The sequence below is a fragment of the Microtus ochrogaster genome, chromosome 16, assembly GCF_000317375.1.
Source record: "Microtus ochrogaster isolate Prairie Vole_2 chromosome 16, MicOch1.0, whole genome shotgun sequence".
NCBI classification, from domain to species: Eukaryota; Metazoa; Chordata; class Mammalia; order Rodentia; family Cricetidae; genus Microtus; species Microtus ochrogaster.
In genome coordinates this window covers 45581495-45608484 of record NC_022018.1, presented here as the reverse complement: position 1 = coordinate 45608484, position 26990 = coordinate 45581495, and the positions used below count along the sequence as shown (strand labels likewise).

At 42.7% G+C, this 26990-nt stretch overlaps 1 protein-coding gene across 1 annotated transcript in view; it reads right to left on the bottom strand.

Moving 5' to 3' along the window:
- Positions 1-1102: 1102 nt before the first annotated feature.
- Tmem170b (transmembrane protein 170B) overlaps positions 1103-26990 on the bottom strand; it is a 40810-nt gene continuing 14922 nt past the window's right edge. Inside the window, exons 2-3 of the mRNA XM_005355083.3 lie at positions 13959-14129; positions 1103-8138 (exon numbers count right to left, since the gene is read on the bottom strand). Of these exons, the coding sequence (XP_005355140.1) occupies positions 8008-8138; positions 13959-14129 (302 nt within the window). The 3' untranslated portion in view covers positions 1103-8007. The remainder of the gene's footprint in view (positions 8139-13958; positions 14130-26990) is intronic.

Below are 26990 nucleotides of genomic sequence, written 5' to 3'. Positions count from 1 at the left end.
AAAAAAAGAAAAGAAAGCGAAGTAGTAAACTTTTGGTGCAAGTGTGCAAGATTTGCATTTTGTCTGAGGTTTCTGTTTGTTTTGCATCATGGGCAATGTGGAAATGTATTTAATAATTTTGTAATTTTTATGGTAAAATGAGAATGTTTTCTGATACCCCCAAAAGGAAATTTACTTCAATTTGGTAAATTAAGAATTAAATAAAGACCAGTATAAGTGAAAAACGTGTTTACTTGCCAGCATTATACGTTAAGTTAGTTTTTGTCCTGATAGGGTCAGTGATATTCACAGGAAGAGACAGTCTACTCCTTTCTCAAGATGGTGGGCCTGGCACCTCCCTCAGAAATCCCTCTTTAAAAACCCATATTCTGCCTAAAATTTGACAGCCTAAATCCTAAGGCTCCCTCCAGAAGGCCATGCATGTGCCGAGGTCAACATCAGGTACTGTCCTCTGATGCTCTCCATTTATCTGCTGAACTTTCTGTCATGTGGGTTTTGGGGACAAACTCAGGTCACTGGACTTGGTGGTGAGCACACTTACTCAGTGAGCCATCTCACTAGGCTACTTCACTTTTTGAGAGTCTATACTGGACCAGGAGCTGACCAATCAGGGCTGGCTAAAGAGCAAGGCCAGGGATCCTCCTCTAGTGCTTGGGTTACAGGAACATGCCATGGCATCTAGCTTTCCCCATGTGTGCTGGAGTCATGAACACTGACTGAGCCATCACCCCAGTCCCGTGGCATAATTTTTAGAACAGTGACTCTTAGAAATAAGTGTTTATGTGGCCCAGGATTGGTTCAACACAGACTGGCTCTTGGCAAATATAAGCCAGGCCAAATTTGTCTTTCAACTTGTTGCTTACCTTTTCAATACTTTCATGGTCCACAGGTGAAATTGGCCAGAAGAAGCCGACAGAAGATCAAGAGAGGCCGTGTTATTGCGTTTTTCTATGGCTCTTGTGGTGGCAGAGATTAAACCCAGGATCTTACAAACACAAGACAAGCATTTTAGTTCTGAGCCACATCACTGACCTAGAGAATAGAGTCCACAGTGAGCAAGTCGAGAAGACACAGGCTAATCAGTCAAGTGTCCAGACCCGTATAAAGCTTTTGAAGACAGGTTTATTTATATATAAGTGCATGAAATTGAATACAGAAACTTTATTAAAATACTATATATTACAAATTTTAATCCAATAAATTCTGTGTAATGACACTGAAGTGCTGGAGTCGCTTTAACAGATGCTCTGTGTGTCTACAGCGGTTCACCCTGTATATTACAAAGAGGAGAGCCATGTGCGGATCTCAGAGGTTTCCTGGGACCAGACGCGGGATGGAGTGAGTTGTGCATCTCTCCTTCACAGCAGTGGATTGAACTGCAGTTGTTTTCACAGGCCAACTTTCAAGAACCGAAATGAACTTGCATATGTTTATTGCTGCCCTTTGAAGAAAATGTGTGGTGAAAAATAATTTAAAATAAGGACCAGCATCTTTGAGGCTAACCCGATGCTTTCTGCAATTAAAATACTTAAAATTCACTGCAAAATTTGTGTTCTTCAGGGAGTTATGCTATATACACAATGAGATTTGTACATGACTTGGGAAATAAAAAAATCGCTCATATAAAATTAAAAATCAATAGTATACAATATTTACAGCCTGTTAGGTATTACATATAAACATAGTTTAAATAATCCTTCCAAATGAAAGTGTTTTATGTAAACATGCAGTACACATATTCATACAGTGTAGTTTACAGCCGGAGCAGAAGGGAGGATTGTGTTCACACAACGCAGGTACTTCAACACACACACTCCTGTTTGAGCAGCGCCCTCCAATGTCTGTTCTTCCTGTCTTTAAGCTTCACAGTACATTTAGTATTTTTATTGTAAAAATAAATCCCTGATGGCAAACATATTTCTAAGGTTACATAAAGTCTGTCTTTGTACTACAATATTTAACTAACACTGTTCACACAGGGATCTCTGCCGTAAAACTCAACTTTAAAATCCCACACTTAATTTGCTTGACAACATTTTCCCCCATTTCATACTTGCTTGGAAAATGAAACAAAACAAAACAAAAACCAGAGGAAAATGCCATGTGGTGAAGGACAGGGAAAGTAGTGGTCACCTGTCATACAGTGGCTGGCTGGTTTCTAGGGAACCATATGAAGTTAGCAGCTGGACTGGTCTCAGTGGCTCATGCTGGCTCTGGAGTCTCATTGTAGGTGGTACAGGCAAAGCCAGCTCACTGGTACCAACCCCAGAGCTCCCTTAGTCCACTCTGCACAAGTCTCTTAACTTTCAAGGCACTGAGACATCATTCAGCTTTTATAAACTGTACTGTGGGTCAGCTAAATGATTCATCAGTGGGTTGAGCATTACTGGAATTTTAAAGCGAGTTTCTTAGTACTGTCTGCTGGGTCAATTAGACTCACTACTTGAACAAGGCCACACTAGCACAGAGCTAAAGCTTCTCCCTCAGCCAGGGACATCTTAAGGCAGGAGCTAATACTGAGGGTAGAACCACAGGTAGATGTTCTGCCAGGTTATATGGCTAAATTGAGCAAAAGGAGGACTTCTTATTTATCTATCTAAACAGGCAAAGCTAATGACGAAAGGCATGTACTAGGGAGAGAGTCAGATCTTTCCATATTACTCTGTGGAAATTGTGTCCACTATCATAAACACTAAGAAAAACTTTGCAAACAAAAGCTTCTGTTTTTCTTTGCAGGAAAAAAGCTATTCCATCCCAGCCATATTCAGTAATAAACATAAACATTTTGATTTAAAGAGAAGGAGCCAAGCACGTGGCACACACCCCTAATCCCTGTACTTGAGAGGCTAAGACACAAGGATCAGAAGTTCAAAACTAGCCTGTGCTACACAGTGAGTAAGACCCTGCCTCAAACACATAAAACTTAAAAGCAAAATTAAGCCTTTTAACATCAGTAGTATTTCCAGTATACTGTTCATTTAGGCAAGGCTCTAAAGAAGTTAATTTTTAAAAAGTAATTATACCAATATATATCTAGGAGGAAAAGTACTCTGGTTATGGGGTTCAGATGATCATGCATCAGAGTTCCTCTTTCTAGGTATTTAATGCCATACTTTTTCCCAGTTTACATACAGACCTGATAATTCCCCAAAAGGGAAGAGCTGAGCCTACACACACAGGGGATGGGTACAGGATATCATCTAAAGGAAAACATGAACATCACACTGTCCTTCCCTTCGTCACCCCCCTCCACACCAGCCCCAACCTGTGCGTTCAGCTACTCCCTTTCCACGAGATAACCACCGCATAAAGAAGGGTACTGAATATTCGCTCTGGGCCAGCACTTCAGCTTCGATCAAGGAACTGTGCACATCTAAATAATGACATCTGATAACTGCTTTAGAAAGAAGCGAAATTGCTAGAGGAACTGCTAAATAAATCAGTTCGAAAAACCAAGGAAACCATGACATAAGCTCAGCACACGTGCCACACACACAGGTAAAGAATGTGAGAGACAATCTCCTAAATTAAGAAATGATTCTGGATCACAGCTCAGCTTGCTCAGAAAGGTGGATGCTGCCACTATCCTCATGAAGAGTTAGCCAGTGCCTCTCCTTGGTTACTGAAAACATTTCATATATTTAACATTAATTCCTCCCAAACAAATCCCAGCTATGTTCTGACATAGGCAAATTCAGACACCGCCACCCCACCCTGGATCACCTACAGGAGACAGGGATCCGCAAGGGAGATGGGCAAGTCCACCACACACAAAATGCACTACGAATAAAGTGCGTGTGTGACAGAGCCCACACTCCTGGAGTGAGGGATCAGCAAATCTGTGTCTCACTGCTTGATAACACAGGGAACTTTATCACATATGCTTCTGTGCACTGACAATTCCTCCTCTTTGAACCTTCCTGTTACAAATGAGATTATACATTTTAAAAATATTGTATTTTAAAATCAAATATTGTCCTTTATATCCTGAACAGTTTCAAAGGGATGAGATATCATGGACAATCATCAGGAGACACTAGATGACTGTCACATTTAACCAGAGACTGTAACCCCTCATTTTAAAAGGAAACAGTAATTTACCCAGTTATACTCAACTTGTGTTACCACACTTCCCTGCAATCTAAACCCATCAGAAATTCCCCAGTAATTTTTCTATGTTCCTCATATCTTACAAACAAAATAAACAGAGATGTTTCCAAGGAGTGTTTTAAAACACTCCTAAAGAATGCTTCCACATGGCAAGAGCACTGTGGTCTGCATACAGTTCAGAAACTGCTCTCATCATCTTGGCGCTCCCTGCATTATAAAATGGCATAACTTTAAGGTACTGTTTTTTTTTAAGGTTAAATAGAAAATAGGTAACAAACAAAACAATAGCCAGTGCCAGCAGTGACAGGACACAGAAGTCCCAAATGCTCAGGATGACAGATGATAGGCGATCAGGAGGGGTGGGAGCTAAAACAAGGACAGTGATTTGCATATGGTAAAGAGTCAATGAATATTCTAAATTAACCCAAAGAAGTAACTAGGAAATGACAGTGGAGGAGGAAATGCTGGCCACAGCTACACCTCCCACATTGCCCAGTGGTGACAGCCCTGCTGTAATCTACACCTTTATGCCGGGGCACCACCACCACCAACTGTCATATCTGCATTATTCTACCCAGCGGGTATCAATCACATTTCAGAGTGAGACCTGAAACTCAGAGTGGTTAAATGCTGCTCAGACCAGAGTGAACAAAGGCGACAGAGCCTAGATATAAGACTGCACCATCTAGTCCTTTCTCTACTAGCTCAGAGCAACATCTAAGACACTGAAATGCCCAATTCAGAGGATTGGATGGGAAAAGGAAGAGGAGGATGGGTCGCGAGGGAAGTGACAAGGTACTAGTACAAGTTTTTCAGGGTTTGAAATCGCTTCACCAGCTCCTGGTGGACTTGGGTGAGGGAACCCTATTTCTGGCATCTTTATACATAGGAGATCTAGGAAGGGAACTCACCAAACAGAGCTAGGTAGTGAATGCCAGCCTGGGCACCTTAAAGAGGCCACCCTGCCTTCCACTGCAAATGAAAGATCCTGGAAGCACCATTTCCTACAGCAGTGTTTGATCTTAAATCATTCAGTGAACCTTGTTCCTTTCATAAACAAAACCCTTGGAAAAACAGCAGTGGAATTCTGTGTTACAAATACTAAGAAAGTGCTCTGGGTGAGACCTCAACACTGGCTGATATATATGAGGATTCAAACTAAGAGTGGTGCTTTCAATTTAAATCCACACTGGCATCAGGTCCCCTGAGAAGCCGATGAAACTGTACCAGGGCCCATGACCTGCACCTCCTTCTCAGGGAAGTTAACAGGGAACCTACATGAGGCCCTGGTGCTGAAGAGTTTTAATTTGTCGTGAAGAAAATTTACTGCTAAACCATGGCTGAGTTTTCAGAAGGTGGAACCCGACTATGTTGGTGAGAGCTTTTGTCATGTCCCAAAAAAAGGGTCTCCAGCAAAAATCTTAAATACCCTCCAGTCTATTTGAAAGATCATTTAACTGAACAAATATATCAACTTCTCCAGTAGAATAGGAAAATGTTCATCAAGCAAAGCTTTCCAATTGGACTGTATTCATATATAGCTATCTATATATGTATATAATGATATACTTGTGTGTGTATATATATATATCATTAAACATTTGTCTCTTTAAGAAACAGCTAACTTCTTGAAAACTTCACCATATAAATGGCTATTTAGATAGTTTCATAAATCCATTCTATTCAACTGCACTTCAAAATACCAAGTGATAGTTACACAAAATCCCAATGGAAATAACTGAAGAAATTAAAACTACACACATATTCATATACAAACACAATGCTTAATGCAAATCAGCTGGGTGATGAGATGACTTCAGGACACTCTATAAAATAATAATTAACCCTTCTAGAGCAGAAACAGGAGCTCAGGTCTCTTTGGTCCATTCATTCACATATTCAATGTATCAATTTAATTTCTAATTAATTTTAGATTATAAACAATGAGCTCCATATTATTTCATATTATAACTTTCTTAGAACATAAAATAACCATGTTAAAATAAATATCTGTTCTGTACATGAGACACTGTCCGTGTTAGCAGTTCTCCCAGTGGCACACAAAGCTCTCAATTCCTGACAAGCCGTCTGAGAGAAGGGCAGAAATCAGCCCAACAGGAAAGGAAGCCAAGTCTATCTGGAAAAGACGCCTGGGTTTCATTTCAGAAAAGATTAAGAATATAAAGAATGCATGGGAGAAACAGCAAGCTTGTACACACACACACAAAGACCATCTCAAGACTTGTTTTCCCATATCTCTAACGCGGAAGACGTGCTTACTGGCTGATTTTGGAGGTTGTTAAATTTCCAAGCCACGTTATAAACTGGTTTATGTACTGGCAAAAGCATCCCCTCCAAAAACTGCTAAGATACTCTCTTTGCTAGAGATAAGAGGGTATGGATGATAAAAGTCTTCAAACTAAATTAAGGAGCTTAGGTTGTTCCACTGTTTTTTAGATTAGTCATAAATTCATTCACAATCTCTACAATGGATCTTCCCTTAAGTTAGCACGTTTATAATTACAACTGGTCAACCCCCTCCCATACTCAGTTCAACCAGGGTTTGGACTTTTCAGACTGCTTGTATTCATAACAAACAACTGTGTGTTCTTCTAAGCCTCCTAAAAGGTTTTATAGACAAAGCACAATTCTACTTTAATGAATGTGATCAGAGACACTCTTGACTCAGGTAATAACTTAGAACACAAACTCAAATGACACCACGCAAACAAACTCCTCAGACAAAGGTTCTGTGCTGTCTTGACACACTCAGACTAACTGCCAGCCTGTAGAATGATACACTATGTCCCCAGCTTGCGCTTAGTGTAAATCTAACGCTGCCACAAGTACAGGGTAAGGTAAATTACTGCTCTTCCTATGTAAAGTACTTATTATTTTTCTATAAATGAGGCATTTTAAATCCCACAGCCTAATTTAGGCCACTTTCTAAGCAGTTAGTACTCCAGAATCAAAGACTGCCCAGACATGTACACCACGCAACACGGTCCCAGCGCAACACGAGTTAGCAGGTTGTGTTCTGTGACATATGAGGCAAAACATTCTAGAAGGGTTGAAGAATGCAACATGCATTTTAGAGTTTTTCTTACAAAATTTATAAGAAAATTTTCAAATTATATTTTTGTGACACACAAGTGACAATGTTTGACCCAGAAAGGTTTTGAATCATATAAATAGAATATAATGTATAAGGGAAACTATTAAAAGGGTGTGAGTTACTGAAAAGTATGCACCCTCCAAGTCTATTTGAGTCCTTAGAACAGCTCAGCTAGTCTTCATTAAGAAGACTATTGTTTTTCACATAAATTAAATAACAACACATAGACATATTAAAGCCCCAAATTCCCGAAACACTCAGCTTTAGAAACCAAACGCCTTCCTTAGTATTGAAAGCCTGGGATTCGGTATTCACATGGGAGTTAGCATTACAAACGAAGTCTGACTACGTTACCTGGACCATGTCAAGTATATTCACAGCACTCTACACTTGCAAACTGTCACATGATCAATGTTAACAGAAACAAAAGTTTGGCACATAGATCCATTTCTCAAAACGTCCCTGTAACTTAACACAACACTGTTGAGAAAGATGGTTTCAACACCAATGTTAACCTGATTGGCAGCTAAACAAGGTGCTTTTTCTTGCAGCTTCACATAGTGTCCTGTGCACCTTGCCTGGGGTGGAGGCACGTAAGGTGCGGTGCGGTAGTGCAATCGCTTGGACGCCAGAGGGCAGGCTTTCCACACGGCTCAAGGTCTTCCTAGGTTTTGACTTGCTGGGTCCCTGCTTGTACAATTTTAATTCAGCTGGTTAACAAGGCCATTTCCGGGGAAGCTGGACATCTGTTTTCTTAGTTAAGAAGACATTCCCTCAGAACCTCAAAGTGTCGCGAGGATCCTTGAAAAGGAGATGATAAGGGTCAGTACAGTCTGCCCCACGCCCCACACCAGGGCCTCCAGGGGGGCCATGTTCTTCCCAGCCACTCTGTAGATGCCTGCCACTGCTGCACCTGTGAAGGAAACAGAGCACAGGGTCACCCAGGGCACCAACTGCCACATGGCTGCTGCAAAGGTCACCTGTCTGTTTCCTAAAGCAGAATACTTCAATGCACCCTCACTTTCCCACATGACTGGTCTAAAGTTACCTTTACCACATAACACATAACTATTTAATCCAAGAAAATTAATTATAAGACGCAGTTTATGCTCTCATCCATTTTAATGTGAGATTGTTTTAACAATGCCACTCATATTTTACTCCAGAATAAACTCTCATGCCCTTACACACACACACACACACACACACACACACACACACACACTCACACGGAAAGAATTAGATGCTAGCCCTGGACCTCTATGCACTAATTCTAGTCAATAGCCATACACGGAAAAGCCTATCCGTGCCTCACAATACAACTAATGGTGTTGGACTAAGTCAGCAGCCATTTGGAAGAAAGATTGAAGTTCCTACCTCACACCATTCCACCAGGCAGACTAAAGAACAAAACACTAAAAATAAAAACACAGCCATAAACTTTGAAACACAAGTGAGTGGGTTTAGTATCCTATAAAAGAGGTGACCTTAAAATCATGAAGGGAGGGAGGGGAGGAAAAGGAAGGAAGGGAAAAGAAAGGGGAGGGGGGAGGGGAGGGAAGGGGAGGAGAGCTGGGGAGAGGAAGGAAGAAGGAAAAGTAGTAGAAAACAAAAAAGGAAAAGGGCCAGTCATAGAGGCACACACCTTTAATCCCAGCTCTCACAAGGCAGAGGCAGATGGTTCTTAAGTGAGTCCCAGGCCAGCCCAGGCCAGCCCAGGCCAGTAAGGGTTACATTACACAGTGAGACCCTTTCTCAAAAGTCAAACAAATGTGGTCTGGAGAGAGGGCTCAATGGTTAAGAGCACTAGCTGCTTTTTCAAAGGTCCTGGGTTTAATTCCTAGCACCCACATGGTGGCTCATCACCATATGGTTACTATGTAACTCCAAGGGATCCAACACCCATGACTTCCATGGGCACCAGACATACAAGTGGTACACAGAATACAATAAACAAACAAACAAATAAATATATATATATATATACACCTCCACAACACACTACAAAACAAGGGCCTAGAAAATGTGGCCTTGCTGAGACAAAAGAAAAAGAAGATGAACAAATCACAAGAGCCGAGAGAAGGGTCCCTGAACCTTGAGAACACAGAGAACAAAGGCAGTACCCACATACTGGTCCCTGAACCTTGAGAACACAGAGAACAAAGGCAGTACCCACATACTGATCCCTGAACCTTGAGAACACAGAGAACAAAGGCAGTACCCACATACTGATCCCTGAACCTTGAGAACACAGAGAACAAAAGGCAGTACCCACATACTGATCAGCAACTAGTGAGTACTTCAGTGGGTGCTGGGGTGAAAAGTGACTTTCCATGTAAGAGGGGAGCCCACCTAACGCTAAAAACAAAGAGGGACTTAGGTCAGGAATGAGTTACAGTCCCACTACCAGACACCTGTTTCTGTGAACAGTTTTCTTTGGAACATTTACAATTTGTCCCTTTAAAAAGATTTTTGCTGACTTTTGCTCTAGATGAATTAAAGTCCTTACTGTAATAGATAAAGGTATAAAATAAAGACTATATATCAAAATGTCTTTTTATTCTGGTGTGAAATAGAATTTCTTAAAAGCTCCAAATTATAAACCATAAATGGGAAAAAAACGTAAGCTGATTACATTGCTATTTAAACATTTCAACTCGATAAACTAACTGGATGAAGAGAAGTGGTAAGAGCCTAGGAAAAGGCATCCGCCAAGCTCCAGACAGACCAACACATGAGAAGCATGTGGAATGGAGTAAGAAGGGAACAGGTGCATCCAAAGAAAAGCACAGAATCAAAGCCATATGTAGAGGGGAAAGCTGTGCAGTGAGTGATGGAAGAGATGCTAAGACTCATCGGTATACAGAGGAATACACATCAAATCAATTTTAGATTGGCTAAAATGTTAATAAAAGATCAGCCAGCTAGAATTGGTCACTACATAGACTCATCTTTTTCTTCTTTTTTTTTTTATTCTTAATTTTTTTTTATTAAGAAAGAAAAAAAAATTTTCCGCCTCCTCCCAGCCTCCCACTCCTCCCACTCTCCCTCCCCTAACTTCCCCCCCTCCTAACCTCCCCCCCTCCTCTCCCCCTCCCTCTTTTTCTTCTTAAAATTTTATTTGTAATGAGGCATGGTGGCGCACGCCTTTAATCCCAGCACTCCAGCAACAGAGGCAGAGGCAGGCAAGTCTTTGAGTTCAAAGCCAACCTGAGCAACAGAGGGAGAGTTCCAAAACTGCCAGGGCTACAAAGAGAAACCCTGTCTCAAAACAAACAAAAACAAAACAAAAAAAAAAAAACAAAAGCAAACCCTTTATGTATGTAGGGGTGGGTAGGCTGTGTTTGCTCCTATGCAGAGGTGAAGTGAGGAGGCTGGCATCCTGCATCCTCCACTGTCACTCTATCTTACTCCCTTGAGACACTGGACTGGACCTGAAGCTCATCACTGTGCAGCTAGACTTCCTAAGCAAGGGTCACTGAACCCCTAACCTCCACCTCTCAACAGTACTGGGGCTACAGGCTTGCATGGCCACACCCAGATTTTGAGTGTAAGCTGGGGCACCAATTGAGGTCCTCACATTTACACAGCAAATACTCATACCCATTGAGTCACTTCCCTAACACCACCCTAGCCCACACTTTATTTTTTTTGGTTTAAATCAAATTTGATAATATCAATACTAGCCAGCATGAGAAAAATAACTAAGATACCCAGCAACACATCACTTTGTCTTGGAAGTAAAATCTAAGTAATAAACACAATGGCTATATGCCAATATTTATCACATCAGCATCTCACTGATGATATATAGCAACTGTTAGGTTTAATATATAGTTATATACAAGCCACCAACAAACTACATTATGAAAAGACATAGAGGGGCTGGAGAGATGACTAGGTGGTTAAAAGCATTGGCTGCTCCTCCTGGGTTTAATTCTTAGCACCTCCATGGCGGCTCAACCTACACAGTAGCTCACAAGCATCACCTGGAAGTCCAGTTCCAGGGGATCCAACATTCTCTTCTAGCCTCTAAGAACACTGCACATATGTAGTGCGCAGACACACATGAAGTCAGAACACCCGTATACCAAAAGAAAAAAAAGAAAAGATACACAGTTAAATAGTCTAGCTACTTTTCTTAATTCATGGTTGCAAGCCAAAAAAATAAGTAACAAAAACATTTCTGTTTATTCTTGCTAACCTGAGAACCAAATTTTTATCTGAAATTGTGGCAGACTTACATTTTCAAAGATTTCAAAACATTTCACTGCAGTTTTTAAAAATTACTAACTTGTTGGATGGTGCTGGCGCCCGCCTTTAATCCCAGCACTCGAAGACAGAGGCAGGTGGATCTCTGTGAGCCAGCCTGGTCCACACAGTGAGTTACAGGACATTCAGGGCTACACAAAGAAATCCTGTCTCAAAAAACAAAAACAAAAACACAAAACAACAACAAAACACCCCATGAGCCTACTATATTTGTGATGGAATTGAAAGAAGGTTCCATGCATAGACCCATATTAGACATACACAGAAGTACAATTAAATTTCCCACACACTCTTCAGAATCCTACAATGACATAGACAAAAGCACAGTGTTTACAACATCTGAGCAAATTGCTTCTCCCTCCTGTGCTTATAGCCCCAGTTACAACAGTAGCCCCGTGGTTGTCCCTTCTTGTCTCCTTAAGTGTCAGTCACCACAGTGAACAGCACACAGCTATCACTTAGCACAGACCCTGACACAAATACTGACTTTACTTCTACCTCTTAATTCTTCTTCCTTCCCCTCTATTCTCCTTTGTTGGGGACTGCAGACCCTCAGACCCTGAATTTTCAACAGTTTGTTTTCCTGTGCTTTGCAGCTGCTCTGGACACCAGACCCTCATGAGTTCATGATGATAGGGGAGTGGTTTCTGGTGGGCTTGCAGCTGAAAAATCCTGAGAACTAGGGTGTAGCCATTAGTCAAGAAGAACCCTACATAAGCTGCCCTTGAACACAATAAAAGGGGCATTCTTGTTTCAAGGACAACGTGTGTGTGTGTGTGTGTGTGTGTGTGTGTGTGTGTGTGTGTGTGTGTGTGTGTGTGTGTGTGATTCAATCTTCAGCCTCTTGACCGACAGGCAATGGGTCCCGTGGTGTATGGGCAGAACAGTACACTCCTTGACTCTCCCCACACCCTTCTTTCTTCTTCTCTTTCACTCCATCACCCAGGCAACAGTATTGAGAATTCACTCTCTAGGCAGTGTTATTAGTGGGTGTGGCGGTGAGAGCCTGCTCTCTCAGAGTTTCGTTGTTTCTTTTCAAATACTCCACATACAGTTACAGAACAACCTATCTAACTGAAGAGCTTTGCCCTTTAAAATATCTTCCTGTGGCCTGGAGTTGGCTCAGAGCTTCAGAGCACTTACTGTTCTGCTCTTGCAGACCTGGGTTCAGGCCCCAGCACCCACGTGGCAACTAACAACCTCCTGGAACTCCAGTTCTAGAGAATTCAATGCCCTCTTCTGGCCTCTGCATGTACACAGTACACAGATATACAGGCAGGCAAAACACCAATATGAATCTCTTAAAAAGAAAAATACAAATATCCATGTGTTCTCTCCGGCTGGCATCTGGAGATCCTTTAGCACTCACGCCAGCTTTCCCAGACAACTCTCCTACGACCCCAGCAGCTGGACCTGACAAGATATCACAGCATCAAGTCACACAACATCCCCAAATAAGCCAATCCAGGAAACCAAACAGTAAAGAAGAGGTTAAAATGGAGAGAGACTGAAAGACGGACAACCACTATTCCCACAGGTGTTCCGATACCGTCCTGAGGTCAGGAGACATAGTTAGACCACTCCTCTCTTCAAACAAGACATGGTCATCACTCTGGAGCAGGTAAAGGAAGGAGACCTTTACTATAAAGATAAGGCCTTTCTCATACTGGGGCCAGGACAACTTTCAGAAGTCCCCTGTGGAGGGAGAGTCCCGAAACAGACGCAGTGCAGCAGTGAGCTACCCCAGCAGGTAAGAAGATAGTCAGAAGGGTGCCATGTCAGTATATACCTCAAAAGCAGCGGAAAAGTGACCACCTGTAAGCACAACCTAGTAAGAAAGCAGCTGTGGGGCTCCCAGGAGGCAAGGAGGTTCTGCTCTGCCAGCAACCCTAGAAACCAGAACTCTCTGAAGAACAGGGTGGAGCAGGGCCAAGTTCAGTGCCAGGGGACAGCCAGAGGAATAAAACCAGGATATACGAAAGAGAGATAGTTCAGAAGAAAACTTGTACATTTCCTGAGGCAAAGAAGTTTTATCATAATATGTGGTACAGGAAGAAATGCAATTATATGTTGTCACGGGCAAATGACCCTATAGACTCAAAGGCAGTATTTTCATGTTCTTAAATGACAATTGTTACTGATGTATTTTAGCGGCTACCTTCCTTTCTTGGTAAACAGTAGGTGTCTTTAAAGCAGAAACTACTTTTTCTATAAAACACTTTCAGACTGAACCCTTGCCCCTTGCCAGTTCATTCCCCATGAATTCCCGCAGAGCAAATATCCACAGTGAGATGCAGCCACCTGTCTGGTGATAAGTGAATTCTTTGTGGTCGAGGCCCTGGTTGTAGTGTTGGGGAGTAATCTACATGAAAGATAAAGCTTCCTTTACAACAAGGACAGTACTGACAAAATCAATAACTGCACATAAAATTAGGTCCTTAAATATAACAAGCCAACTTACTAGTAATCATTGCTCCAGTTACAGAAGCCAGAAAGCCGATGCTGACAGCAATGACAGAGATCACTCTGCCCTGCCTGTGCCTCTGCAGCATCACAAACATCAGCACGCCTGCAGCACCGTGGACGAACAGAGAGGAGAAGAGAGCCCAGAGGAAGATCCAGTACCACATCTCTGAAAGGAAAGAACAGTGTTAGTTCTGCTGCAGAAATACAGGTGAGAGAGCCCATCAGCAAACAGTGAGCAGCCAGGCCTGGGGAGAAGCCTCAGTGAGATCTGCATATAAAAAGGTCTAGCCTGCCGTCTGACACACAGCATCACTAAGCAAGTCATTGATTATCATTACTGCTAATGCCTGATGGAGAAGAACTCCTTCATGATCTCAGAAAGTAATGGCCACACTGCCATTTCCTTTCCATATCCCATTTAGAAAGCAATCCATCAGCTCGTCTCCTGTCACTTTAATAATCTTAGCCAGGACTTTCACAATCCTTTATGCTTTCTTCAAATGCTCCCAACGGGCTGTTCACTGTTGTCTTAATACACCACAGGGACAGAGCACACCCTACTGTCTCTCATACCGCTGATTGCCCTGCGCTTGTGTAACTCCATCTCCCTGGCCACATCCAAGAGGCACATTCAATAGAGGCAGCAGCTGCTCCAGGTGAGGCCAATTCTTCCCTTTCCCTGGAATACTTGATTGGGATGCGCTGACTCTCCTCCATCTTTGGGTAACTGAAGTTAAACCTATTTCCTCCTTGTACAGTGCAAGTTACAGTATAGAAAGAAAGTAGACCCATCAAAGAGACAAGAGGTCCCCAAGTCTAATATTTCAGTGACTTCTGAGATATGTCACATTTCTATCCTAAAATAGAAGCTAACACCCCAGTTTCTCTGTAATAACACACTTGTTTCATGTGAAGTAATTCAGAGAAAATTGCTTCTAACTGAGAAGCTGTCTACCATGTTTAGTCACCCTTGAGAGGGTGCTCTTTGGGATGCAAACATCCTACGAGGAAGGACCTCCTCTGCTGTTTATGCTACTTGTATTTTCTGTCAGGTCACTACAGAGAGACACATTTTTTAAAGTAAGCCCTATTTATCCAAACATCACAGTGGACATATGTAATGACACAATTACCGTGAAAAACAGTATGGCAGTTCCTCAAAAATCTAAGAACAGAATCACCATACAATCCAATGCCATGTCTCCGTATGTATCTGTGTTGGTTAGTTTTTACTGTCAATGTGACAAAACCCAGAGTGACCTGGGAAAAAAGGAACCTCAATTAAAGAACTGCCCGGATCAAATGTCCTTTTTCTGAGGAACTGTCTTGATCGATGACTGCTGTAGGAGGGCACAGCCCACTGTTTGTGGCAGCATACCTAGACTGTATAAGAAAGCTAGCTGGGGGCTGGAAAAATGGCCTACCAGTTAAGAGCAAAGTTCACTTCCCAGCATCCACAAGATAGCTCACAACTGTCTTAAACTTCAGGGGATCTAAAGCCCTTTTCTGGCATCCATGGGCACCTGGCACACACACATATATGTGTAAGCAAAATACTCACATTCATAAAATAAAAATAAATAAACTTTAAGAAAGCTAGCTTACGAGTTAGCATGCCAAAGTGGATGAGGCAAGTCTTACAAAGCCCCAAGTTTAGATGAAGAGCTATAGGCGATGAATGACTGCTGAGGGAGGGAAAGCCATCCTTGCGAGATTAGCCTCTTAATGGGTTATTCAACACCAAGTGGTCCGCCCTTAGAACATACAGAGACAAAACTAAGTGGACTCAGCAGGTTCTATTTATACATTGTTATATATGTAACAAAATGTAAGTAAAAAGAAAGGGACAAATGTTTTGGTAATTAGGAAAAAAGGGAGGGAGGAAGATAGGGGACCAGCGGGATAGCTGAGGATGAGCACAATGATGGACTGTGATTTAGAAGTGTAAACAGGCGCGTTTCTCCCCTCACGTGCTGTTGATCATGGTTTTTGTCACAGCAACAGAATGAAACAAGAACAGAATTTAATAATAAGGAAAGTAGGATGTCTGTGTTACTTTTTGTCTAGAATTTTAAGCTGGAAAAGTTGTTGAATGTTGGAAGCCGAATTTAAAAGGCTATACTGCTGAAAGAAATGTGAACAGTGAAGACTTGGATTATGAGGAAGAGGGGGAATGGATACAGGCCATTCGTGTGGTATTTGACAAAGAATCTGGCTGTATTCTGCTCATGCCCTGAGAACCTCTTTGTGGAGAGAATAAAGAGTAATGGACTAATTTACTAGGCAGCAGGAATATCTGGCAGCACAGCCCTAGATCTATGGTATGGTTATTACTGACTACTCTGATGCAGGCCTCCCAGGAAGAGAAGCAACTTGCAGGGCAGAGAGAGCAAAATGTGCAGCTTGGAGGGGAAAAGAGTGGTAGGAAGCAGAAGACTGCAGTAGGGTCATGTGCTGAAAAAGAGGCTGTGACTGTTAAGGAGACAGACATCACTAAAGGGAAGGAAGCTTTGTGCTCTGCACTGGGATGAAGGGTGCTCTGAGGGCAAGGCCTCACCCTACAAACATACACCATGTGACAGAAGAAAGCCTAAAGGGTTCTGTTCCCAGAAAACAAACACTTAGCCAAGTTCATCCACACCATCAGCATATAGAAGCATCTACAACTATGGGCTAAGGGAAGGGCTAGGATCCATTTCAGTCTGGCAGCTGAGCTTAGCAGCGTCATCCACTTGGTCTGGTTTTGGGGTATGAAAGATGCAAGGTGAAGGAGGTCATGGGTTCTTCCTTCACAGTTTCATTGAGCTGCTGCTGTATTTGTCAGGCTTCTCAAAGGGAACAAACTGATAGAATGAATCTATACAAACATGTCTCAGTAGTCCCAGGCTGGAGCTGGAGTCTCATAGTCCTAGAGAGCTGACTATTTTGGTCTACACTGGAATCCCAAAGTAGGGTCTCACACAGCAAAGGGATGCCTCAGCAGCAGAAGAAACGGACTTGCTAGTAAGATTGACAAGAAGCATGTAAAAACAAAAGTTCCCTTCTTTAATGTCATTTTATGTGGGAAGCCGCCAAAAGCTGTGGCCTAGATTTAGTGTGGGTTTTCCAACTTCAAATGATTTGGACTTAGGGTGGATCTTCTATAGCAAATGGTCCAATCAAAAAAAAAAAAAAATCCTTCACAGGTACATCCAGCTGTGTGGTTTTAATTACTCTAGATTCAGTCAAGCTGAGAACCAGATTGGACATCTCAGAACTTGAGACCAGTAGCATGTAGCAGGTTCAGAGCCTCTGGGAGGTCACTGTGTAGACTGTGAGCCCTGTGAAGCCTGGGGTGTGGTAGCGATCCCAAGATGTTGGAGATGCCAGAGTCAGGAGATAACCGCCAAAGAGATCTGCATCCAGGAGTGGAAACCAGCCCAAAAGAGAGATGTACACTGCGAATGGAAAAGCTGGAGGGGCAGTGCCATCTAAGCCCTTTGAAGCTGAAGTTCTAAAGACTAGATGTGGAGCTACAGGATTTAGGGTTTCCCTGCTGGGTTTCAGTCTCGCTTTAGTATAGTGTTTCTTCATTCTGCCCCCATTACCCCCGTTTTTGGAGTGGAATGTATATTCTGAGAATTATATGCTGAGAGTGTGTAATTTGTTTTCAGTTTCACGGGGCAGGGGTCACAGTTAAGAGATTTCTTTGAGTCTTAGAAGAGACTTTGAACTTTAGAACAGTGTGATGGCTGTTAAAAGACTATAGGGACTTTTAACGTTGGACTGCACACATTTTGTATCATGAGAAGGCCAGGAGCCCAGAAAGGCCTGTGGTGGATGTGGTGGACTGACGGACAAATGTCCCTCCTGGCTAATGTATTTGTACACTTGATCCCCAGTAGGTGGTAGAGAGATCTGGGAAAGATACAGACCAGCCTGGTCTACGGAGATAGTTCCAGGACAGGCTCCAAAGCCACAGAGAAACCCTGTCTCAAAAAACCAAAAAAAAAAAAAAAAAAGATACAGCGCCTTTAGGAGGTAGAGCTTTGTGGACTTTAGTGTCACCTCCCTTCCTACCCAGTTCTTCTAGCTCTGCTTCCTGTGTGTGTGAGACATGAGTTCAGCCAGCTTCCAGTTCCTGCCATCACGCCATGCCTTCCCTACCATGATGGACTCAAACCCCCAGAGTTGGAAGCCAGGATAAATCTATCTGCCTTACGTTGATTTTAGTCAGAATATTTTATCACAGGAACAGAAAAGGAATTAATACAATACCCCAAAGAACAAAGAGTAGACTAGATGCTTTAAGAGACTGGCACAGCCAAGCTCATGCTATCATATTCACCACAACTGGGAGGCAGAAGCAACCCAAGTGTGCAACAACACATGAACGAATAACACATCACATACATAGATCATGGGAAATTATTTAATTTTAAAAGGACAGGAAATTCTGTTACATGGTTCAACAAGATGAACCCTGAGGACATCTGTTGAGTGGGTCCTATAACATATCTACCACTTCCATTTGAAAATGGATCGCTGCTGGGCACATCCTACTTTATGACTTAGTAGGTCATAACACCCAGCTTGTAATGGGCAGTTCAGATAGCATGGCAACTTGGTGGCCCACTACAGCTTCCATTAAGGCCCCAAAGCAGGCCAAGAGCTGTCTCTCAAAGGGAGAATAGTTGTCTGCAGATGATGGTAAAATCTTGCTCCAAAATCCCAAAGGTCTCTTCTGTGACTCACCTATAGAGGCCTGCCAAAGACCCCAAAAAGCATCAGGAATATGCTGACCCTGAAACACTTTTCCGAAGATTTTAGCTCAGTGATGCTTGTCTCTTGTTAATCACAGCTAATTTCTCAGTTCCATCTAATCAGCATAAACTATCACAGTTAAGCAAAGGTTTTCTTTCAGTGGGTCTGGTATCTTGTTAATCACAGCTGTTTCTTCAGCCTTGCCTACCAGAATCACAAATCTTAACTCAAAATAGCAAATGGCTCTGATAGTCCTTAAGGGACCCAAAACTTCCCTCTGAAAGACCATAAGCCAGGTCTCCACTGTCTGCATTGCTCTCAATGTTCTTATCCTCTGAGTTCCCACAGAACAGTTTGCTGAGCTTTGAACACTAAATGGCTTTTCCATCCTAAAATTCCAAAGTCCTTCCACAGCCCTAGAATGGTCAAGTCTGTCAAAGCAATACCCCACTTCTAGTACCAAATCCGTCTTAGTTAGGACTACCATTGTTGTGATGAAACACTAAGACTGGACAGCTTGGGGAGGAAAGGGTTTATTTGAATTAGATTTCCAAATCACTGTTCATTGTTGAAGGAAGTCAGGACAGAACCTGGAGACAGGAGTTTATGCCGAGGTCACGAAGAAGTGCTCCTTACTGGATTACTCTTCTTGACTTGCTCAGTCTGTTTTCTTACAGAACCCAGGACCACCAGTCCAAGGGTGGCCCCACCTACAATGGGCTGGGCTCTCCCATCAATCACTAATTAAGGAAATACCCTGCAGGCTGGCCTACAGCCTGATCTTAAGGTTCCCTCCTCTGTGATCACTCTATCTTGTGCCAAGCAGATTAAAAACCAGCCAACACTCCTTGATCTGGTCATCTCTGAACTGTATCCTTTATAATTAACAGGGAAATATTAAGTATCTCTATGAGTTCTGTGGACCACTTAGTAAATAACCAAATCTCAAGTAGAGGACATAAAAAACCCTAATTTACCTCTGGTCAGAAGTATTGATAAGGACAGGGGACAGAAGTCAGCTAGGCAATTTAGGGGCAGGTCTCCAAAAGTAAAGAATTCTATTTTGGTTCTTGGCCACAACAAAGTCCTAGTTTCTTATCTCCTAAATGAGCAGCCTGCCTGCAGGCTGTGCATGAATGGGTGACCCAAACTCCAGACATTCATTTCCTCTGGTGAACAACTTTGGAGCTGCAACTCCAGGTTTTCTTGGTGAAAATAATGTATATCTATTCCTCAATTTCAGCCTATCTCCTAAATGGTTTTAAGTCCCCATTCTTGAAGGAGGAATATTACAGGAACCTTAAAGGCCACTGAGAATAAACTCCATAAAGAATCTATTCTGGCCCTGGGTAGAAACATGTCATTCTGATCTGTTCCAAAGGTTAGAATATTAGATAGTGGTGTTGCCTCCTTTAAGAGTTAATACAGCTAGGCCTGTCAATTACCTGGCCAGTGGCCATCCCCCAGGAAGGCTTGGTTACCCATATAAAAAAGATAGAAGGAGTAACTATCACCTTTGTACCTTTCTTTCCCAGAAACCTCCCACTCTTGGAGCAGTCACTTGCAGAGGCACTAGCAGGCAGCTAAGACTTCTTACTTTCTGAAGCACCTGCTCAAGTACAGCTGAAAGTGCTCATTCAGGAGGAGAGAAGAAACTAGAGCTCCTCTTGGCATTCCTGGCCAGAGAAACAAAGATGACTACTGCTTTCAGCCAAAGACAAGAAATGAACTGTTCACTGCCTAGTAACTTACAGTTTTCCTGCTTTGCATCTCATGCTTCCCTCCAGATACTGGCCAGAGCCTGGGAAGGCTTCCTTTGACACTCTGGGCTTCTTTCCTTGTCCCCTGAAGACATACACCCTGCCCCTTGTCATAGGCTTCTTGTCTGCCATGTGTCTGCTTGCTAAACCCAATACCTAGCTCAAACAGCATGCTTTCTTCTCTTCTAATTCTCCATCTCCTTCCTCCTGATAGCTGTTAAGATTTCCAGCTTGCTGCCCTACTATTTTGTTTAAAAAAAATTCTAATAAAATTATCTTGGAGCTGCTTTCTGAGCTTGTTCTTAAATTCTTATTCACAAGACTACAAGCCCAAAGAGAAGACACTAATTTCCTGAGTAACATGTGGCCTCTCAGATGGGGCTTCCTAAAACATCCAGTGTGAGGAAAATACAGACTTGGACTAGCGTCTGGAGTGAGCCAGTCCTGTGGTACTGAGCCCTTCATTTGAGAGATCGGGTGCTAACTCAGGTGGAATGTCAGAACTGAACTGAATTATAGAACACCTAGTTGATTCCCTGAAGAACTGCTCATTACATTGGTCACAGAGTCTTCCCTGTGAGGGTAGAGGAAACAATTCATGGGTTTCATCATATGTTCATTTTTTAAACTATTATTTTAAGAGATAAATAAGCTAAAATGTGTAAAGCATGGATATAAATGTTTAAGTTATTCTTAAGTCAAGACAATAAATGACAAAAAAAAGTTAAAAACAAAAAACCTATCTGGAAAATGGAAGAAAGGTACAAAAGGGCAGCATAAGACATATCTATGGCAATGGAGCTGCTCTTCATGGCGAGTCAGTAAACACAGTGATAAAGACAACCACCATAGAGAGAACACACGCACAAACGGGAGCAAGCACACACACAATTCTGGAGGAAGCTGAGTACAGCTGGCAGACTGAATCAGTATCAGGAACTCAGCTTCGACCCACTATGGCCAGCTACATAAAGGGTTAACCAGCTCTCCTGTGTACTATTTCCTACTACTGCTGTTTAATTATCTCAGAATGAAAAGCTTAATCATGAGGAAAAGAAGGGAAGAAATACAGAAGACAAAAGTGAGAATATGGACTTTCTCCTGCCACACAAAAAATGGACTCAGAAAAACTTGAATTCGTTCCAAGGAAGAGACATCTGACGTATTTTATGATGTGTGCTAAAAATACCACACATATTTCCTAACAAAAGGCAAAGACACTGATAATTAAGGAAAAATAGATAAAGCTTGTCTTTTTTAAGGGTTTTTCTCTTTAACTCTCAGGAAAATTGTGCTTTCATTCTACGGTCATCTCAGAACAAACAGCTTCAATTAGAATAAGTTGCATTAAGAATTCAAAAGTTTAACTATCTCAATAGATATTTGTATATTAAAGGATAGATGTTCTCAAAGTGAACCTAACAGTGAGAATGTACGGAAGGGGGTTAGTGTCATTGGGAGGTGCCTTCCACATCCTACTCAGGCAAGCACGGTCTCATGGTGGTCACAAACAGTTCAGTAATAGAAGTCAACAAAACCCTGTATTCCCCACCCACTTAGGAAAGCTGAATCCATTTACTTCCCCTAAAGGTCTCTTCCATGTCCTTGTAATACACAAGGAAATAATTCTTGACTATAGCTAACACATATCTAACATAAAAATGGGATTATTTACCCACTGACTAAGTTACCTCTACATAATAAATGTAGTTAACATGGAAAGGGGAATTTCAAGCTCAACGTTTTACAAAGATCTAAGATAGCAAAAGATCAATAAACTAAAATACAACCTCAAGAGCTCCTGAGAACCAGCCCAGTCACCTGCCAAGCTAACTCTGAACAACCACCCCAAAGTTAAGTTTATTTTCATGGTTTCTTGTTACCCTCTCTGAACTACACTATACTATTCATCTTAGAAAACACTGACCTCTGTTGCTAATATTTAAATAGGTTAAAAGCTACTACCATTGTTTTTAATTTCTTGACATTTCAACATGCCCGTTCAGGCAAACAAGTCTGTCTGAGGACCCACTCCCCAGCAGCAATCACAGGAAAACTATAATTTGCTCAAATGAAGAGAACTGAAGGACTTTAATAGCAGGTGCCTACAGCCCTTAGGGAAGAACGATGCCAAGAGGGGACTCTCAGCCTTTTCACAGAGTATTTCTAGAACATATTCAGTCAGAAAAGTCAGCTCTGAGTATTTGTACTAAAACCACTATATTAGCAAAGACCTGCTCTGATATGATATGTAGTACAATGGAACAGAAAGCACTACATCTCCTTTGAGTACATCACATATTTTGGACAAATGCCAGCTCAACATATTACGACATCCTCTTGTGATCTTGGGCCTGTCCTGCAAGGATTGATCTAACTAGAGCCAGGAAAGAAAGAGAAAAGACAAACACTGACACACAGAAAAGCTGGTATTGGGTAGGCCAGTTTCTGTGATGGAGAAGCCACAGCACCCCAGAAGAATAGCATGTTTATTATATACAGCTGTACAGGGAAGCAGGTTAGTCAATAACCAATAACCGAGGATTCAAAACTTATCAATCCAAGTAGAATTGAGTTGTCTGGCAGTGACTTCATGGCTGTGGAAAACCACTCTCCCTTCACTGCCATTGGACAGACTTGCTTGGTGAGTTACCCAATTTAAAGCCAACAACCTCTAAGAGATCTAGGATCCCTTCTGCCTTTCAGTTCTCTTTCCAAGTCACTGCAGTGCCAGGCGACTGGCCCGTTCCAGGGTAGGGATAGTCCCTGCCTCTAGAGATTCCTTGTCGGGGAGATGTCCCACACAGGGATACCCCAAACCTCCTACCGTTTTTGCCTCAGGCTGTCTTGGTGCTGCCCCACCATAGTCTCTGGCATGCAATTTATCCAAACTGGGGCTATCTCACTGTGCATTGGTTTGTGCTACCCTAGCCAGGTTCATGAGTACCACATTCCTGCCCCTTTTCCTCCGGCTGTCTCTGTCCATGCCCTTTCTCCCTGCTCACAGTTCCTGTGTGTGGCAATCTCCTTGGTTCTCTGCCTGCCTGTATTTCATGCTTCCATCCAACTGCTCTCCCAGTTTCCCTGACTTGTTGCTCTCTTGGATGCTCACTCTAGTTTGCCTGCTTCCCTGATGTTTGGTCCAGCCACGCTGGGATTCATGCCCAGCACATGGCTGTTCACTGCCTCTCCCCCAACAGCTTAAACTGCAGTCAGCTGTGTCCTCCACATGGCTCCGGCCCCTCTGCCATCTGCCCTTGTCAGTCCTGGTTCCCGTGTTCTTTCCCCTGTCCTGTGCTGTGATGCCACTGATTCATTCTCAAGCCCTTCCCTCCCCAATCTCCTTATTCCCTGTTCATCTGCTTGCCTGTTCATGTCTTACCTCCAAAATGGCCTTTTGCTCCTTTTCCCCATCCTCAATAAATCTCTTGTTCCTCCTATGCTCTCTTATTGGCATACCTTTGGCAGAGCCCACCAAAAGGTACACACTTTGACTTTACCCAATAGGCTTCCTTGGCATTTGGTTTGGCCATGCAATGAGTCTTTCTGTGACAAATCTGTATCCTCTGCCTGTTCTGCCTGCTGGTCCACAGTGCCATGCCCGCTCCACCTATACCAAGCCCACTCTCCTTGCTTGTTCCTGCCTACTCAGTTTCCTTCTGCGGTACCACCATCCCCGGGCTCTGTGCATGAGGCACTGGTACTCTGAGCCCAGCACTGAGGCCCAGCCACCTGCTATGGCTAGGAACTGTCTTTACTCTGCTTTCCTATGCTGATTTACAGTGTTAACTCTTATTTTCAGATTTTTAAGTCGGTCAGCTGACAGTTTCCTAGGAAAAGTTTTGCTCGCCTTTCTGTTGGAATGAACTGGCTATTCTGTGTATATGTGTTTTGAATAACATGGCCACAGTATGCTTGTTTTATGCTGTGTGTGTATGTGTACTTATTTTAAAATCTTAAAGGCTTATGACTCCAGACTGAAAATGCTCTGGGAAACACCACATGGTTTGCCAATACCTTACAACATGTGGGCACGCGCCATTCTAACTAAGGTCAGAGACAGAGGTCATATGACTTCACCACCATCTTTACTAAGGGTGACCATGTGGACAGCCACCATTTGGGTTAAGCTAAAGAGAGAGTTCACTGCCATATTTACTAAGGGTGATCACATGCACTAGCCCTACCAAGGAGACATTAGGTCTCCAATATACCTTGGATTAGGATATATTTCTGTATAATTTCTGTCCTATCCTAAAAAACAAGGTTTATAAAAGATATGGTTTAAAACAATGCTGGTTCACTGAAATATTAAAAGTTACACCTCTACATTCATGTACAGGGATGAATCTTGCTGGCAGCCAGATTTTGTAACCTAAAAGTAAATCCCTCAATACTGATTTAAAACACTAAATTGTTTACAATGTTATAACTTGTACAAATTAGGATTATGCTCTAGGTCTCAGGGCCATAGCTGAAAACCAGAGACTCAAGTATTCCTTCTACTATTTTTGCTTTTACTAACATTGGTAAGCTGTAACTGACTGGGTAAACTGTATGTCCAGATTTAACTTATATGCTCTCAAAGTTAAGTCTAAACAATAGGCTTAGCTTAGATATACCTAACAAACAATGATACCCTGATCCTCAAGCACCTTTACAGATTTGAGAGTATATCATTTAACAAAAAAAGCTTCTCATGATAGAGGGGCATGCCAGCTCCTGGCAGCATCCTGTATCTCCTCCAAGAAGACGGATGGCTGCAGAACTTCCAACTTTCACCTAGAGGCTTGCTTTAAATGTGGCAAAGCCAGCCACATAGTGAAAGAAAACTGCCTTTTACCTCATCCTCTGCCTAGACCCTGCCTGGACTGGACAACAGGACAGGGGGATCGATCATCCCATCCTGCCAAGACAGGGAGATCAATCCCTACTCCACAGAAAAGTCTGTCAGGCCTCTTGGGCTTAGCAGTTAAAGGCAAGTATTGCTTCTGAGGCTTGGGTTTGCCAAAGGCCACAGAGAGATCTGGGATTGATGCCTAGGTAGCTGGAAAGCTGTCACTTCTGCTCAAATTTATTCCTCTCAGATTTTGTGGTGTTGATGACTAGGGTACCAGTTTAACAGTGCCCCCTCCCAACCCCAAGGCTACAAGCACCCTGGTAACTCATTAGTTAAGTTTCCAGTTAAAAGTACAGACAGGTGTGCTTTGTTCATAGGTTCCAAAGCCCAAAGTTAACAGGTTTCAGATAGAATTTTGGAGGTTCAGAGTTTTAAATTTCCTCTGGTTATCTTCTAAAATTGTTGGTGCCTTTTAACCCAAAGCCATAGCCTTTTTATTACTCCAACAAGATGTAAATCTGTTCAGTTGTTTTACAGACACTTGCAGGCTCCTGGAGAAGCTCTGCTACTGTATCAACAAACCTGGCCTGATGAAAACAGTCTCCAGAGCCCATTTTGATTTTACCCATTTTTAAGCTCATTTTGCACATTCACTCCTCCTGCCTGGGCCAAGGCCAAACCACAGATGGCCCTCCAAATACACCAGTACCTGCACCAGCTCCTGGCACCTCACCACTGGTACTACCCCTCTAGGCTCAAGCAGGCACCTACCCAGCAACCAGAACCTGGCTTTTCAACAGTCCCAACAAAGGGCATATTGCTCTCCTGCTCATTCACCCTCACTTCTTCTGTACGACCAAGGCACTTCTCCATTCCATTCTTCCTGGCAGTTATCACCATTCCCATGGCTAGCTCCATTCATAGGGCTGAAGATAACTATTTTTTCTTCTAGCAACCTGCCTTCTCCATCTCCTCAAGAAACAGGTTCCTGAGGTCTCCAGAATGGCAGTTAACCAAATGCTTCTTCATTACACCTCCCAAGGAGTGTGATCCCACCAACTTCCAACTTCTCCTTCCCCCATCGCCTGATATGCCTGAAGGAAGTAGCCAGACTTGAACCAGCATTTCTATACCCAAGGAGCCTGGGGTGTTTAGGTGAAAGCCCTACCAGTGTCTATATAGACCCAAAAAGGTTGGGATGTTGGGGATCCCTAGCTCGGGGCCTCATTCCACGCTCTGGTCTCACTCCTCCCATCCCAAACCCCTCAAAAAGTTTGCCAAGCAGCAGCCCCTCCCCCCAAAAAGCCTGCCAAGGCTCAGTTCCACTCCAAGGGGCAGCTCAAGATCATGCCTACTGGCTAACTAAAACATAGTAGCCATATTTGCTACATGATTCTTTCCTCTCCTGCCCTGAGGGTCACCCAGGAGTCCTTTGCTCTGTTTATTAAACCTGGATTTATTAATTTGGTTTGACTGGCTTATAACATCAGCAACGGTGGATATCCAATAACTGGGGATCCAAAACTTATCTCAGCCTTCTTAGTCATTTGCCACAGATAGGCTATCTGCAATCGTCATCTTAAACTAACTTCATCTGCATCACTGCAATGTGTTTGCTTACTTTTTTGTGAGATCTGAGAGAATTATAATTTGTTCCAGTTTCCAAACAAAACAAGAAATAGCC